The following is an 18,652-nucleotide window of genomic DNA, read 5'->3' on the forward strand; positions in this document are numbered from 1 at the left end:
GGAGAATGTCCCGGTCATGCTTGTCCAGGGCATGTTACCTATGGCCGCATGATCGCCTCCACCTCTTTTTACTATGCTTTTATCCTATGTATTTCCTTTTGCTAGGTAGTTAGGTTTATATGTACTTTTGTTAGTGAATGATCGCTCACCCATTTCCATATGCAAGAGTAGCGGATGTGTTTTTGTTCAGAATGCACTATATGGGGATAAGACTAACCATCACTTCCCCATACTCGGAGTAGTATGTTATAAAGTTGTTGTTGTTGCTTATTACTTTCTAGCCTACTACAATCTTTCTCTTCTCTATTCTCACAATCAAACTATTTGCGAAAACCTATTCTCTAAACCCATTTTCTAAAACTGTTTTCTCTAAAATGGGGGTGGAGGTTGCGAGAGGCACCCGGTGTGCCATCGGCGTTCTATATTCAAATTGACTAACTTGTTCATGAGCGGGAACAAGTGTCGTACAATCGCTAAGGGAAGCTTCGAAAAGTGTGATTGTGACACGATGCACCATCTTCTCATGGATAAACTTTTCGATTGAAACACTAATGGTGTGGAATCAATTGGCATCCTATAGAACAACAACTTATTCCTCATTCCCAAATCTACTATACAATGAGCACAATCTTTCTCTATCTCCTGAATATAATTATGTCAATAATTCAAGTCTAATGATCCTTATTACTCCACCTCAACCTGTTATCACAAAAAATATCCTCATCAATAGATGAAAAACGGGACCTTATTATTTTTGTTACCGAACACTTCCACATAAGATGAGTTGAACTTTCCAAATAGCTCATGAACAATGCACCCAAAACTTATCATAATGGATTCCTTTATTAAACCAAGTTAGTATTGGTAGGAATAAGAGCAACAATTCGAAGGGTCTTGACCTTCCAAAAATGTTCTTCTGATTAGTCCCTCAACTTCCATTAGAGTAACGATTTAGTACCTGAATTTTTGTTGGTAACAATTTAATCCCTCTACTTTCAAATTTGTTATGATTTAGTCCTTCAACTATAAGAAGTAACAATTTGGTGTCTATACTTTATAATTTGTAAGGAATTAGTCTTTATTATAATAAGGACTAGTTGTTACAATTTTCAAAATCTACGTACTAAATTATTATTATTAAAATTTAAGAATTAAATTGTTACAAAATTGAAAATACATGGACTAAATCATTATTAACTAAAGTTTAATGTCATTATTATTGTGTTAAAAGTTTTTGGATAAAAATGATTTTTAACGCCTAAAAATTTGTAGGTGGAATCAAAATTATGTGCCGATAACATTTGTTTTAATTAGTAGTAAAAAATTGATTCAACATTAGAAATATAAAAATACGGGGTGATAAAATTTATTAAGCATATAAAATATTTACTCATGATGTCTATTTTAATACGTCACGTGAAACGTTTAGAGCATATATTTCTTTTATCTTTTATTTAATTTATTATTTTATAATTTAAAAAGTATACATTAATGTAATGCACCAATTTTATAATTGTGTCATGTGTGTGAAACCTTTCCATCCACGCCGTTTTATTAAAATACTTTTTTTTTTTAAAAAAAAAGAAAATATTATAATATATAGTTTTGGTAACATCATGGGTATTTTCAAAATCCAAGAACTTCATGATTTATATTCCATTGACTTAATCAACTTGTAAAGTATAAGATAATGGGGCCGTGAGATCTCGGGAATTGACCAATTGATTATAGTTGTTGGTACTTAGTGGTGCCTATTGCTTTTCACGTATGAGTATCGTGTATTATTGAATTATAAATGCATTTATTTATTAAAAATGTGAAAATAAAAATAAAAATCATCATAGATTGATTCGTTTAGGTTAGTGTTTGGTAAAAATCGATATTCGGTTGACTTAAACTTAATTTGATATTGTTATATCTTTTAAAATAACCACGAGATCAATAGTACATATTTTTTATGTCGATTGAGCTATACTCATTTTAACATATATTTATTATTATTTTCTTTGGAAATTATATTTATTCCTGCCATTTGATTTTTCTTTTAATTGGCTTTTTTTCCCCTTTCTAATTGTGTCCGTACCATTTTAGATATGAGAGTAGGTTTAACAACTCTAATGGAAGTTATCTGTTTGTGCATGAAACTCGTGCATGCCATTTGGTGCTTCTCCGATCCTCTTTGCTGGTCCAAACACATTGCTAGAGTTAGCCTGTAAGAGTATTCATTAGCCTGTAAGAGTATTCATACTCGTATAGTATCGAGTCGAGTACACACTAGTTAGTACACAAAATATTTACTTCGATTTTTTACTCTAACTTAGGTTATGTGCAATATCGACAGTGTTAGAATAGGTGTGACCTTTGAGGTTTTAGAATGTCATTGGCAAGCTCGACTGTTCATTTCTTTTTTAGTGAAACTCCACAAGCTTGACATTAGTCCAACCCAAAATTCGAAAGTTTATCTTTTCTTTTTGAGACACGTGGAGCACCTTGCAATTTTCAAAATTTCCTTGAACTTGAGTCTGCTCGTGTACTTGGACCTTACCTTAAATAATCCTCAACATTATCAATATTTAATTTGAGTTATGTTCCCAAACTAATCACATCGTCCATATTTAAACTAAAGGCTTATTCAAATGAAGGAGAACAATAATATGAACATCAAAGCAAATCCACCTCAAATATACCATTAAAAAAAAAAACAAAAATTAGTTGTTTGCTTTGAATTAGTTCAATTTAATAATGCCAAATTTTACCTCACCAACTTTGAGAAACATTAATTAACGATCTTGAAAATCACTTGTGATTTTTCTAGAGAGACAACTTGTGATTTTATTAGTAATAAATTTTACAGAATTTAGGATATAGTTGAAAGAAAAATCAAAATTGACTTACTCTTTGATGGGATATATTCATATAAATAAAATAACAACTCACTCACGGATATATCAATTAAACCAATCTTATAAATTGTCAAAGTGTAGCTCAATAGTATTGATATATACTATGATGCAAGAGGTCGGAGATTCAATCTTCCACTCCATAATGTTGTACTAAAAAAACATCAACTCTATAAATCCAAATAATCATATCATTTTAGTCAATGTTTTAAACATAATTAAACTTTATCTTTTACACACATTTTAAGATTATATTTTAATTACAAATTTAGTTCCTAGCTTTATAATTTGATAACATTCTCAAACATGGGACTAAAAAATTCTAATTGTAAATCATAGGGACTAAACTCGAACTTCCTTCAAATCATAGGGATCAAATTTACAATTTAACCTAAGGTTCATCACACAAGTACATCTCTCGAATGATTCACTTTGTCTATATGTATAAAATAACATTTAAAACAAGTAAAATTAGATATTCTTTCTGTAAAGAGAGGCATAGTAGTATTTTTTTTTTTTCTTTTCGAAGTTATAGAATATGGTAGTTCAAACGACTGACTTCTTGATTGAGGACAAAACTATTATTTTTCAGAGTGAGTGAGCTAAAGAATAAAACGAATTAGTTGAAAATTCAACGATTTTCTAATAAACAATCAATCAATATGATTGATGACAATCACCTTTGAAATTGTGTCAAGACTTTATATCACAAGAAATAGTTTTGGTCTCCAAAGTGTTTTAATTTGATTGTTATATTTTTAAATTTTTTCACAAGATGATTTTTCATTTATATAAGAATTAGTTGATGTTCGACTAAATATATGTTAGACATTAAAACTTAAGGTTGAGTCAAATAATAACAAAAAGAAAATGTGAGTTTTTTTCCAGGTCTTAGACTACTGAAGATGGGTTGTAAATTTATATTTACCTCACTGAAAACGTAATAAATCAAATGTAATACGAAAAGTGAGTCATTTCATTACGTTTGATGTTGTTTACCGATGTTCCGTAATCATAATGAGATATGGGACCCATTTCCAAGTCTGTAATCGAAATCCGTAACTTGATTAAGTAGCGGAAGGTATTCAATCCAATTATGGTTGAAAATTACGTAGGAATATCGTTATTGTTACCGAAACTGATATCATTACTAATACAATAGGAGAAATATGAAAATCAATGAAAGAATTATGAAAATGTCACAATTATAGTTACCCATACTGCTATCTATTGACCCTAAACAATAACGGTAAGGGTAAGAAAACAGATTACATTTTTGCAACATATTTAGGTGAATGTGATCAAAAATAATTCAATTACATTTGCGATTAAAACTCATTACGATCGATCCATCAATAGACTCTCATTAAGATTACACTACTCTCCATTACAGATTGGTAAATGTGGTCTAAATTGAAATCTTATGAACATTAAATAGTAACGACGTCCAAATCATGAGTTATGAGCATAGTGAAGTGGTTTGATATTAATGTGTTTGTCAATTCAAATCCCTCCTCTAATTTTGTAAAGTAATATCCTTAAAATAATTCTTATAAATAGGAAAAATAAGATTTTGAATCTACCATGTGTTTATATTAGATAACTCATATTTTAATTGTTTTAGTCCATTTTAATATAATTTATGAAGATATATATTTTTGACCAAAATATCAAAAAAAAAGGTCTAAATATATTAATTAAATGACATGTTGTAACGATTCTTTTTCTTTTTGTGAAAGTTTAGAATTTGCACGATATTTTCAAAAATTCAGGAGTTTATTAGACACAAATCGAAAAGTTTATGAACTAAACTTAATCAACTTTTAAAATTCTATCGCTAAAGTTATGATGTAATATAAATTAAATTTAAATAAAAAGAGTAAAAAATGATAAGATTTAGACAAGTTCATATATAATATCTTCTTACAAGGATACAATTCAAACTTAAAAGTCAAAGAGCATGTGTCAATTGTCAGTGAGTTATGTTCACTTTGATAATTTCATCTTATAGTTATGTTTAGCTCGGGATTGTAACTTTTAAAATAATTGTTGTCTATTGCATTTTTTAAAAAAAAAAATTAGTTGTAATTTGATGGATAAAATTGAGATTTTATTAAAAAGTCCCAACTCATTCTATGAGAATCTAGAAGTTAGAAGGAACTAATAATAAAAAAAAAGTTTAAATGAATTTTGAAAAAGTGATCTTATGGATTTAGGGGCCTATTTGGATTGACGGGAGAAAAAATATTTTTCAAAAAAATATTTTTTTATTTAAACCCTTGTGATAAAAACGAATTAGAATGAGCTTCGAATGTACTTCAAAGTCTATTTTGAGTTGTTAGTCAAATACATCAACTTTTTTTTTTTTTTCAAAATTAAACATTTGTAAAGTTAATTTAAACACATTCTTTTCGCAATTTTTTATTTTATTTTATCAAACACAAAGATTCTTTAACCACTTTTAGCCCCAAAACCAGCCCCTAACCCACTTTAAATAAATATAAAATACTTTAGCATATTTCAACGGTCATAAAACATGAATTATCATCTTTAAAATTAAACGGTCAACTCTCGTAGTATTGTAAAAAAGAATGATAACACATCAATAAACGACAAACGCCATGTTATAATCAAGACATTAAATTTTCATCAATATATCAAAATTTCCACATTTTCATTGATTCGACATCGATACAAGGAACAAATCAACATTTTCATTATATCGTTAAAAAAACCAATGAAGCCCATCAAAATAAATAATAAAATATCATTAACATAAATATGATATAAACTTAAATATTTTTTAAAATATTTTACTTTATAATTTTTTCAAAAATATTCATCGACATTTTCGTAAAATCCATATTTTAAACTTGGGTTATAATTAAAATAAAACAAAACCCCATAGGTTCCGGTGACGAGCACGGGCACAGGCGGTGAAGTTACCAAATCCGGAGATAGTAGGGTGGACAAAAATGTAAAATAGAAAAATATCTAGGGGCAAAAAGGACAATACGCCAAACCTCTTCTTCCTCGTGTAGCGCTTGCTTGGCAGTTATCAAGTTTTTCCCTCTCTCTCTCTCACTGAATATATATATAAACAACACCAATTCCAACAACAAAATTGATTCAACATTTTCATTACCAAAATTCATTCTTCTCTCTAATCTCTCTTCCGATTCATCGATCACAAGGAGTTTTTCGCGAGCTCAGAGAGAGTGAGGAGGTAACTGAAAACAAAGCTTCAGCTCTCTCTTTCTCTATACTTTTGAAATCTGTTGTTAGTGTGTTTGATTCTTGTTGAAAATTTGGACGTCTAATTATTTCTAGATCTGTAATGGTTTATTGGGAGGAGTTGGATGTTGTGAGGGTTTTTCTTTTTGTGTCTGCTGTTTTAGATCTTGCTTCATTTCTTCTTTCTGTATTGTTTGGATGATTTGGAAGTTGGATGATTATGGATGTTTTGATCTTCTGGATGCGTATGTGATTGTGATTTTGAGTAATTTTTTGGAATGGATGAAATGGCGTTGGTGGTTAGTGATCAATGTCGTTTTTTATGTGCGTTCCGATCAGCATTGAAGGAGACCGCCTGGTCTAAAGCGATTTTGGGTTTTTGGATTTAGTGGGAGTGATTTTAAAATGGTAAAATCACCTTTGTCATGTTAAAATCACTTTGAAATATGCATTTAATCGCTTAAAATTGATTTAATATTTAAAAGCATTCATATCATCAAAATTGTTTCGAAGTAATTGTAACTATTTCAGAATCACAAAAGTTTGTAATTGACTTCCAACTTTAGCAAATATGTTCTTTATGGAATTTATGTATTCAACTTGGAGAAAATCTACGAATTTCCAATGGTGAACAAGTTATTTAATCATTTAGATGTTTTTACTAGTGGTCTGTTTTTAAATGTTACTGATTGATTGGAATTTAGGATATTATTCAGTTAACATCTTATATGGATGCTTCCACATAATTGTGCTCCTTTCTTACGTATTCAAAATAAACGGTTTTTGGTGATCCCATGGCTTTGTTTTAATGAGAGGAAGAAAAGGGGGGAATAAAAGGTTACAAGAGCATTTGGTTATTATTTATTATTATTATTATTATTTATTTATCAGTGATTCATTTATAAAAATTTCCAGGTTTTTTTCTTTGGCATACCATGGCTCCGGCAGCGGCAGCGGCATCAACAGACTCGATAAATCCAAGAGGTACTTCACTTAATTTCCAATGAAATAATTAATCAGAGCCTAGTCTTATAGGTTATGTCATCGCTGAAAATTAAAAGCTATTGCATTTCTGTGATGGGTTTGTTTTTTCCTTTTTTTTTTTTTTTTTTCCGTTCAATATTTGGTTGTATAGATGTTTGCATAGTTGGTGTTGCACGCACACCAATGGGTGGATTTCTTGGTAGCTTATCATCTTTATCGGCCACCAAGTTGGGATCTATAGCAATTGAAGGTAATTTTGGGAACCCATTTTTATCTTGTTATGTAAATGGAGTTGACCAATGATAAGGTGGTTTTTCCCTTTTCTCGACTTGTAGCTGCACTTAAAAGGGCGAAAGTTGATCCCGCACTTGTACAAGAAGTCATCTTTGGCAATGTTCTGAGTGCAAATTTGGGGCAGGCTCCCGCTAGACAAGCTGCATTAGGTGCAGGAATACCTAATTCAGTGATCTGTACTACTGTCAACAAAGTTTGTGCGTCAGGGATGAAAGGTTCACATTTTTGTCTTTATTCTAAGATTTCTTTCACCCTACAGCCTGCTGTTGTTAAACGATATTATAGTGTTCTTACATTGTTTATTATTTTGATTATTTCAGCGACAATGCTGGCAGCACAGAGTATCCAGCTAGGCATTAACGATGTTGTAGTTTCTGGTGGGATGGAAAGTATGTCCAATGCACCAAAGTACCTGGCAGAAGCAAGGTTGATTTTCTATTCTAAATTTCGACAAATTTCACTGTCACCTAAGCTCTAAGCATAATATAACTTATTTTCATACTACTTTGCAGGAAGGGGTCTCGTCTAGGGCATGATTCTCTTGTTGATGGAATGCTGAAAGATGGTTTATGGGATGTCTATACGAACTCTGGCATGGGAACTTGTGCAGAGTTATGTGCAGACAAATATCAAATTACAAGGGAGGCCCAGGTATTGATTGTAATGCATTTTGAGTTTGTGATTTTTTTTTTGTTTTATTATGTAAACATTTTAACATCTGGATTTCATGCAGGATGACTTCGCTGTCCAGAGCTTTGAGCGAGGTACTGCTGCCAAGGACAGCAATGCCTTCGAATGGGAAATTGTTCCGGTAGGATATCCCTCCATATCACTGCATGGCTTTTTCTCTGTTTGAAAATTACGAATCTTACATCTATCTAAACTTGCAGGTTGAAGTTTCTGGTGGAAGGGGAAAACCATCGACTATTGTCAATTCGGATGAGGGTCTTGGAAAGGTACTCATCTATCATCCATTTATGTAGTTTCTTCTTTCTCATTCTCTCCTAAATCTTATATGTAATGCCAGTTTGACCCTGCCAAGTTGAGGAAGCTTCGACCAAGTTTTAAGGAGAATGGTGGTACCGTAACTGCAGGCAATGCTTCCAGCATAAGGTAAAGAAAACTTTTCTTGGTCATGTGTTGGGAAGTTCGTAGAAATTTAACAAATTTTATTACCTCCCTTTATATGGATAAGTTGTGCCAGAGGATCAATTGAACTTATATTGAAAGTTGAAATTTTCAAAATTACAGTGATGGTGCTGCTGCCATAGTTTTAGTGAGTGGGAAGAAGGCACTGGAACTTGGGCTGGAAGTGATTGCAAAAATTAAAGGATATGCTGATGCCGCCCAAGTAATTCCAGATTCTTTTATTAGTTGTAATGTAGTAATTGCTTTCTGAGTTCAGCTGAAGCATCAGTCTTCACATCTTTGATCTTCAAAGCACTTTGTACTAATGATTTGGGCAATTGATTTGTAGGAGCCAGAATTTTTCACAACTGCACCAGCCCTTGCAGTTCCAAAGGCCATTTCCCATGCTGGCCTAGAAGCTTCACAAATTGACTTCTACGAAATAAATGAAGCATTCGCTGTAAGATTTTTAGTGACAAGCATGAAATAATGAGTTTCCATAACTTCGATCATCGAATTCTTATATATTCTATTTGATCATAATTTCTGTAGGTTGTGGCTCTTGCCAATCAGAAATTACTTGGAATCTCTCCTGTGAGTATTCTCTCCCATGTTTGTGTTACTGCCACACCCGTTCTTGTTGGTGTAGTTTGTCTTTTGATATTGACAAATATTTCTATGGCCTTCTATGGCTTCACATGAATTGAATAATTGGAATATGACTTGCATTTAGTTTCTTTCTATCCATTTACTTTCTTCCTTGTAGTTGTTTTCTTGTCATTGTTCCAAATTTCTCTCATTTCATGTACAGGATAAAGTGAATGTGCACGGTGGAGCTGTGTCCTTGGGACATCCTTTAGGTTGCAGCGGTGCTCGTATCTTGGTCACACTTTTGGGGGTAATTCATCTAAATCTCTCCAATGTTCCCGAACATTTCTCTATTAACATCTTCTTTGCTTGTCTATGAAAGTGGGTCTCTCTCACAACCCCATTAACAACAAACATTTATCTCATTATAGATACTAAAGCAGAAAGGTGGGAAATATGGAGTTGGAGGTGTTTGCAATGGTGGAGGTGGTGCATCTGCTCTTGTCTTGGAGCTCGTGTGAAGCCCGTTCGAGTTCAAAGTGTCGATAAGATAATGTGTCGGATCACACGGGTTGGTAGTAACTTGTTATCCTTCCTTTTCACCCTTCTAATGATGATAGCCTTAGCCTTAGGAATGTGGAAAAGTAGAGCCTTTTGTGACAAAGCTTAAAGTGAAGCAGAGGCAATCAAGATGTGTTTGTTGTTTTCTATGATCAGGATAATATGAATTTTATCCATAAAGTTTCTCTTTCATTTGGTTTCATTCATAATTAATAAGTTTGAAAAATGTATTGTATTTAGCTACCAGAAGAAAGTGAAACATTCTTCCTTTGTTATCTTATTATTACATGGTTTTTTTTTTGTTTTAGGATAAATATAGGTTGTTTCAAAAGGTGATGATGCTATTAGAATAAAAGTATTTAAAAGCAATAATTTTATTCGGTTACTCTAGTTTCAAAAGATGATGATGCTATTATGCCATTTGTCTTAAAAAAAAAAAAAACTTCTTTAATTTTATAAACATTTTAAAAACTATATTGAAAATTACCTTGCCTTAAAAGTAGGATTCTGAAAGTGATGATGAGTAGAGGATGGTGTAGCAGTCCATATCAATGCCACCGTATTATTTTAGATCTCAATTTTCACCAAAAATTTTATATTTTTTACTTTGGTGGGGTTGGTTATTATGACCTCGTCAATGTTCGAGTCTCTCATTATAATGGTTGAAGTTTCTAATTAGTAATAACCTATGTTAAGTTAAACTCATTTTTGTACCGTTACACTGAAGTAGTTTTGACTTCAATTACAAACTATTATAAGCCAAATTAAAATAGTATGTAACTCAAATACAAATTATTACAAGCCACATATTATTATAACTATGATAAATAACTTAGTGTCCGAAATGGCCATTTAAATCTATTGAGTATGAGTATATGACAATTTAGACCACATCCGCATAGAAGTAAAGTGAATAAGAGAATGCCAAAATGTTATTTTTCCCCAAGAAAAACACCAAAAAAAAAGTTACAAATTTGGCACCTTCCTCTCGACGAAATAAGGTCATATATTCATCAATGTTAATATGAAAAGTGAGTCCTATTTGATTACATTCATTGTTGTTTAACGTAATGAACTGTACAGGTGGTGCTCAATAGAATTGTGTTTGAAAATTACGTTGGACTCACAATCTTTATCACTATTATTACTTTTGCCTTTACAATGAATCAAGATATAAATAATTTTTATAAAGAGGACGAAGAATAGTTTCAACTTTTAGAGAAATTTTATCCCTTGAAAATTAGCAATTAATTTTCTTATTTACTTTGAGACCAAGAAATTAAGAATTTATATAAGAAAAATGAACTCTCATCATCTCCCCAATCCCACTCAAACCTACATTTCTTTTATCTCACAAGGAGAAGGAAAAAATCGTTCTAATCATAGCTCAGTCGATTAAGACAAATGCGTGTACTTCTATTTGTTGAATTAAACAAGAGAAAGTCAAGCACATTGAAAAGTAATTGCTTAATAAACAAAACAAGAGCAAGAGAAAGAGAAAGAGAAGAAAAAATTATATTAAAACCAACTAGTATATTATCATCATGTGAGGGAAAAAGATACAGAATGATAAAACCATAAATAGGAAAAGATGGTGAAGTAAAAAAAAGAAGGGAAAGTGAAGGTTCCTTGTACTTGTATTTGTTGAATTAAACTCTGGATGTCCCAAGCTTCCTTTCAAACAAGCGCTGCAGCAAGTAGACTTGGAGGACACTGGCCCCTACCAATGCTGCTGATTCAAACATTGCCTTGTGGATTGCCCTTTTGCTCATTCCATCATTCACTGCAATCAAACCATACACCACAAAATATATCACGACGGCTTCTCATCGTTGAAGAGGAAAGCTACTTAATTAATGTCTTTAGATTTGTAAGTTACTTGATCTCAATATCATCAAGGAATCAGTGTTTTTAAATGTCCAAGGCGCCTTAAGGCGCAATGGCCCTCTGGAGCCTAGGCGCAAGGCGCACAAAAAAGCACGGACCTTTTTTTTTTGTGAGGCATACTATATATAAAAATATTACATTAAAAAGAGAGTATAATTGGAGTGGAAATATGGAAAAAAGGGACCCAAAATACAAGAAATTTTGCAATTAGGTTTGGTAAACTTGATCCCTTTAGTTAATAAAGAAGGAAAATTCTTAATTAATACTATTTTTTATAAATAATTGAAAAGCCCCAAGGTGCAAGGCTTTGATCCTTGGGGCTTCACAAAAGGCGCGCGCCTTATTTTGTGAGCCTCGCTTTTCCAAGGCGAGACGCCAGACTTGCGCCTGAGAGGGCTTTTTAAAACACTGCAAGGAATAACTTCAAAAAAGAAGTTAAATTCCTACGCTGGTGTCGTGGAAATTATTAAAGTCCGAGACAGGTTCTTCGATATTACCTATAGCCTGACGATCAGTCTGAGCCTCTAACCAATGCTGTTCAAACTGAATATTGTAAAGAGCTTCCTCCAACTTAGATATTTGATCCAGCAAAGGGTTGAAATGCTCTGCAGGCATATTCGCCAGTTTTGAGATTGATTTTAACTTATGAAAGAAGGTCAGTACATAATAAAACAGGGAAATGGCTTATTACCATCTTTTGCATGCTGCTCGTGATAAGAAAAGTGGCCAACATGAACATCAAAGTCAATGGTTTCATGATACGGAGACTTGTTCGTGAAGCAGAATCGATGGAGGCCTTTGTTGTGAGCAATAAATTCATGCTTTTCGCTTGTCTTGTCACGGAAATCATGAAGATGTTCACCAGAAGGTCCCTTTATCTAGATTTCAAACAATAATATTGAATTAGCAGCAAATTCTACCAGAGAAAGCAATATAACACAAAGGTCTCAGATCAAATCACATAATACGAACTCCATAAGAGAAATAGTTATATTTAACTAGATAAAGCCAACAAAATATAATATGAGAAAATATTCTAATAATAATAAATTATATTAAAATAAGAGAAAAGAATTCCAAAAACTACGGACTTGGATTGGATTGGCACTATAGAGATAATCAACATAAATAGACATAAAAGATGTAGACTAAACAAGAAAATAAGGAAGAAGTAGAAAAAAATATATCAGGTTTATTCACTCCATAAATATAAATAAGTAAAAAAACTTAATCCCCTTTTTTATTTACTCATAAAATTGCAACAAAATCACCCCATTGATGAGGTAAAATACAAATTTTTATTTATAAATATATCGTATAGAACCAATTAGTTCATTTAGTCACTTAATTGATCTTTTTTCTATCCATCTTAGATCAATTTATATCAATAAAATAAAAATATCTTTTTGTCGTTATCGAAGACGGAATTTGAAGGTATAAGTGCGGCGAATACAGTCTCTAGAGTCCCTGTACACAGCCATACTGCTAAATCATTTAGAAAATAACCAACTCAACTTCAATGCATATGTCCAAAGGCTTCTTGACCATGTTTACACAAATGACTATGATTACAGATTCTGAGGATGAAATCAGGCATATGTTCAAGTATAACACAACCCAATCTCAGAGATTTTATAGCCTCTCAAAAGATTTTTTAGTTATTTATGTTTATCTCTAGAAAAAAAAAAAAAAAAGTCTCTAAAAATGTATTAGAAATACTATCTGATGGGTGACGTAGAATCCATATTTTTGTAAGTTTTTGATCATGCCCAATTTGGAGCAGAATAAGAAATAAGATTCGGCACCTTCAGAGGTGAAGTTGATCCATTAATATGAAGTAGAAGCTTTTGCATCCATTCTCAGTGATACAGAACTAAACAAAAAGATAAGCCTTTACTTACCCTTCAGTATTATTTACTCAGAAAAGACATTAAAGGCATAATAATTCTTATCATTTGGATTTCTCTCTCCCTCCTTTCCCACAAATTACGAATCAAAGCATCTCCAAAAATTAACTTAAAAAACTAACCACCTCATGTACTAAGATAAGTCCCTACTCATTATAGTTTTATAATGATCCTCTTAAGAACTAAGATATAGATCTTGTTAAAATTGGACTCTCTGCTCTCAAAATCAAAGCGTCGCCACAAAATTAACTTAAAAATTACAAACCTTCCCTACCAAGATAAATCTCCGCCCATTCTTGTTTTAGCATTAATCTTTACAAGCACCCCAAGAACTAAGAAGTAGATATAATAAGGAGGTAGTCTGTCTGTCTGTCTGTCTCTCTTTCTCTCCAATGCGAAGCATCTCCACAAAAGTAACTTAAAGCTAACCACCTCTTATACTATTGTATAAGTCTCCGTCCATTCTATTGTATAAGTCTCCGTCCATTCTATTGTATAAGTCTTCTAGCACCCCAAGAACTAAGCCGTAACTTTTATCACAAGAAACAACCTAAAACATACAGCCTTACTTGAACACGATCGTTCTATAAGTTGTACTGTCCTTGAGTTCTAAGGAACAACCTAAAAACTAACCACCTCTTGTACAATGACCAATCCCTACCCATTCTAGTTTTAGTATTAGTCCTCTTAACACCCCAAAACAAAGTCATAGCTTCTACCATTAGGAGGTCTCTCTCTTTCAGTCAAACCAAAACTAAAAACAACTCAAAAACCAACCGTCTCTTCCACCAAGAAGAACCAAGAAGGCACTTAACAAAGAATTATGAAACACAAAAAAAATAATAATAAAATAAATGAATGAACAAACCCATGAATCTTGTTTGCCCAGTTTGAAATTCTATTAATGAAGAAGAAAGCAAAACAAAGGGAAGTGAACAAGAATGATACCACAAGATCAACGCCATCATCGCCATAGTGCCAAGGTGAATCTGCCTTGATTACAACAAAAGAAACATGAACAGTATCTCCCTCGTATTGAACATTGTGAGAGAAACATTCTTCCCGGTCTATCACAAACCTAATCCCTTCTGATTCTCTCAAATTCAACAGCAATACCCCAACAAACGCCATCATCACCACAAATCTCATAGCCCATCGCTCCATTTCTTCAAAAATCACAGACCCATATGGAAAATAACAAGAATCGTACAAAAAAGAGTCAAATTCTCAGGATCTGTGATGAACAAAACGAAAGAAGAAACAAAAGGGTATGCAAATTACCTCAAAATTTAGGGAATGAAGGGATGAACAAACAGTTGCCGCCAATTGGGGGAAGAGAGAATCTGAGAATTAGAATAAGTTAAAGGGTTATTTTGATCTGGAATCAGAAGGGTCAAAACGGGCGGTGGCGCAGTTGGGAGTTCGAACAATGTGAGAAATTAAAATGTTATTAACTCGAAAGAAAAAAGAAAATGTTAAACTTTTTACTGGCCACACCTTCGATTCAATACGATGTCGGATTATGACGTGGCGAAATTTTATTGGATGGATGACGAGACTTTGACCAATAAGAAAGCAGAAAGTGTAACGCAATGGTTTGTTTTCTTCTCTCTCTTTTAACTCAAACTTGTGAACTTCAGCTTCAATTGTTTCATTTAGGAAAAAATACATTTTTTTTAATCTTTAAAAAAATATATTTTGGACCAAATTTCTATTTGGTCGCTGAGTTTCAAAATAAAATTTTAATCTTTTGAATTTAATTTTAATTTATCAATTCAATTGATATCGAAATGTAGTAAGATCAAGTGATCAATGGTTTGAATATTTTTTTTTTTTTTTTTTTATCTATGTTATATTAAAAAAATAATTTGATTACAATTTTATAATAATTTTAAGGTTTGTTTCAATTTAATCCTAGATTTCTAGATTTACATTTTGAACATAGATTTTCAATAACTAATCATTTTGGTCTTTGACGATAATATTTATCAATTATATTAAAATAATTTGAAATTAAAATATTGATTTATTTTAATTGTAAGTTAGCATATTACAGTGAAAAAAACATTTTCAAATTAGTTAAAATAACAAAGTGCTATGAAATTTTATTTTAAAACCTAGTAAAATTATAATATCAAACTATTGAAAAAATAAATTAAATAAAATTATAATTTTAGATAAATTTTCATTTCAAAATTTAAAATATATATTAGAAGGGAAAGTTGAATTACAAATTACTAAACTAAAATAAGTAAAATAAATTATATTAAATTTTTTAATCATATTAAAGAAGTACACAAATTATAAGTTAAATTTATTCAATGCAAAAGAAATGCATGTATGATATCTAATTTTTTTTTAGAGAATGTATGATATCTAATTTGATCATAGTTATATAGCAATTAAATTTGTGTTTCATTTTTCACAGTCATTTTAAAGAATTTACCCAATAAATCTTGTTTAAATGAATATTCTTTCACGTATCACCATTTAAAATAGCAAAAATATAAGAAGCAAAATTTTATTTTTGAGTTTAGTTATATTTGAAAAATATGAAAATTTAAACTAATCTAAAGTCTAATAATGATTAAATATAAGAAAATATTTCCCATACCCAATCTATTATAAATTTGCCCTTCAATCTTAGACTTTCTAACTTGGTAGTCCAGCTTTTTGTCGCGATTTTAGATCCAGATTTCCTAAACCTACACTCCAAGTATAGTTTTCAATTTTCATAATTCAAGCTATCTAAATCTCCCACTTAAAACCCAAATTGTAATTTTTTTTTCCATTTTTATTAAAATTTAAATTGAATAGAACTGCATAGACTATAGAAACTGAAATTTCAATTCGGTTTGATTTTGTCAATTTTCATGAACTAGATTTTGATCTTCTTCCCACAAAAGTCTTTGCTTTATACAATATGATTGACTTTAAAATAAAGAAATAAAGCTAACGTGAATGTTGAATGAGAAATTTTGAATCAATCACAAAACGTAACGTTATTTCTTAAATTAATGACAAAATTACAAATAATTAAATTTGAGACTAATTAAAAATTTATACATGTCCCATAAGGTTGGCAAATTCCCCATGGGTCCCCCCCCATTCGGGGCAGGAAATCCTCAATTTGATCAGGGATGGAGAGGGTATCCCCACCCCACCTCGATTAGATTTTTAATATATTTTTCTATACATATATTAGGTATTTTAACTTTTTATATTTAGCATAATCTAAGTCCAACTAAAGTACCTAAGCCCAAACCAAAGTGAATTTTAGGATTTTTTTTAAAAAATGGTCCCCATTAGGGGTGTTCAAAAAACCCAATGACCCGAAAAAACCGATTAACAACCCAACCCGTGCAGTTTGGTTGGGTTGGGTTCAAATAAATGAAAATTTTATGGGTTGAGTTGGTTCATGGGTTCACCTAATATAACCCAAACCAACTCGAATTTATTATTAATTTTAAAAAATATTTTTTTTATGATTTATAACCCAATTATTTATATATATTGATTTTAATTTTATTTAATTACAATATTTTTTTAATAATCTATTCTTCAATAACTCTTAAAATAGTTTCTTTGTACTTTAGAAAGAAAATTTTCACTATATAAATTGAAATTAAGTTGTTAATCTTAATTCAATATATGAAAATAATTAAATTAGATTTTTACATATTTACCTTTTGCTTCTTTTTAGAACAAAATTTTAAGTAAATGACCCGATTAACCCAAATATTTCATAGTTAGGGTTGACAAAATTCCCCGCGGGGTGGGGAATCCCCAGTTTGACCGGGATGGGTCAAATCGGGAAATTTTTTCTGGGCCCCGACCCCGATTTTATATAGTTATATTTTTAATATTTTATAAATATATATTTATAATATATTATAAAATAACTTATTATAATGTATACTATAGACTTATAGTGTGTTGTGAGCCCAATATTGAATATATAAATTCTAAATTTAAGCCCAAAGTTAAGCCCAAACTTAAAAAATTAAAAGAAAAAATGGGAAATCCCCACGGGAAAAATGGGGCCCCACGAGGACCTGTTTCCCCGACAGGGAATCCTCGCCCTCGTCCCCACCTTCAAATGGTGGGGATGAGGGAATTTCCCCCACGGGACCAGGGACGGGGGAACCTCCCCCGCCCCGGCCTCGTTGCCAACCCTATTCATGGTTGGATTGGGTTCATTTTTTAATAAAGATTATTTGGGTTGAAGAAATTTAAAACTCGAACAATTGGATTGAGTCTAAAAAGTTTTTCAACCCAACCCAACCCAACCATGAACACCCCTAATCCCCCTCTGGAGAAACAAAGGGGAAAATAGGAAATGGATCCTCATCCGTTTCCTCGATGGGGGCAAGGATGAGGTAAATTCCTACATTGGAGACGAGGACGGGGAACCCCTCCCTGCCCCCTCATTGCCAACTTTAATGTCCCAAATTGAAATTAAAGATATAAGTGGGCAAATCCCGATGATGTTACGTTTTATCATTGTGGCCCTTATATCAAATAAAATAAGTTGGTCCATTTTGATATTATTTGGACTAAAGTTCAATTGAGTCTAAAAATAGGCTTAATTTGGCCCAAATACCAAATAAAACCTAAATCCAATTAATTAGACTCACAGACTAGGTCTGTGAACTAACCAAGCCCAAACTCGCAACTTCACCAAAGAATTCTATAAATAGAACAATTCTCCTTCATTTGAAGGGTTCAGAAATTTTGCACTTAGAGCCTAGAGAGAATTTTCCCAATATTTAGAAAATTTCTTGACCCTTGAAGTTAAATCACTCCTCAAAGATACAAATCTCCTAACGATAGAAACATTTTTCCAGACTTCAACATAAAAAACATTATGCGCTTCGCTTTATCAAATCAAGCGTACGCATTCAATGGGATTGAAACAAATGATCAAATACTAGAGATTAAACCACAACCATGTAAATCAACAAGAACACAAGTTCAACTCCATGGTACACATTCTCCGAAAACCTCGTACGAATAGTGAACATAGCTCAACTATCATAAAATTTGAACTATCAACCTCAAGATCAGAGATTCAATTCTCCGCTCCATTTAACATATTTTCAAGAGAAAGAAGTTAAAAAATCAAAATCTATAAGAAAGGTCATTCCAATTCATGAGCCAAATAGTCCT

The 18,652-nt window shown here is 31.8% G+C and overlaps 2 protein-coding genes across 2 annotated transcripts; one reads left to right on the forward strand and one right to left on the reverse strand.

The window, feature by feature from the left end:
• Nucleotides 1–5,973: 5,973 nt before the first annotated feature.
• LOC120077462 (acetyl-CoA acetyltransferase, cytosolic 1) lies at nucleotides 5,974–9,972 on the forward strand. The gene is made up of 14 exons (XM_039031341.1): nucleotides 5,974–6,126; nucleotides 7,050–7,118; nucleotides 7,270–7,368; nucleotides 7,454–7,627; nucleotides 7,733–7,838; nucleotides 7,925–8,063; nucleotides 8,146–8,223; nucleotides 8,303–8,368; nucleotides 8,440–8,525; nucleotides 8,664–8,763; nucleotides 8,890–9,000; nucleotides 9,093–9,134; nucleotides 9,352–9,438; nucleotides 9,560–9,972. Exons 2-14 carry the CDS (start codon nucleotides 7,070–7,072, stop codon nucleotides 9,647–9,649), a joined length of 1,227 nt encoding a protein of 408 aa, XP_038887269.1. The 5' UTR covers nucleotides 5,974–6,126; nucleotides 7,050–7,069; the 3' UTR covers nucleotides 9,650–9,972.
• A 1,212-nt stretch (nucleotides 9,973–11,184) lies between these two features.
• LOC120077480 (transmembrane emp24 domain-containing protein p24beta2) lies at nucleotides 11,185–14,935 on the reverse strand. Its single transcript, XM_039031362.1, has 5 exons — nucleotides 14,765–14,935; nucleotides 14,432–14,649; nucleotides 12,268–12,454; nucleotides 12,074–12,181; nucleotides 11,185–11,472 (listed from the first exon to the last, which is right to left on the reverse strand). Exons 2-5 carry the CDS (start codon nucleotides 14,645–14,647, stop codon nucleotides 11,339–11,341), a joined length of 645 nt encoding a protein of 214 aa, XP_038887290.1. The 5' UTR covers nucleotides 14,648–14,649; nucleotides 14,765–14,935; the 3' UTR covers nucleotides 11,185–11,338.
• Between the last annotated feature and the right edge of the window lie 3,717 nt (nucleotides 14,936–18,652).

The sequence above is a fragment of the Benincasa hispida genome, chromosome 5 (assembly GCF_009727055.1).
Source record: "Benincasa hispida cultivar B227 chromosome 5, ASM972705v1, whole genome shotgun sequence".
Classification (NCBI taxonomy): domain Eukaryota; kingdom Viridiplantae; phylum Streptophyta; class Magnoliopsida; order Cucurbitales; family Cucurbitaceae; genus Benincasa; species Benincasa hispida.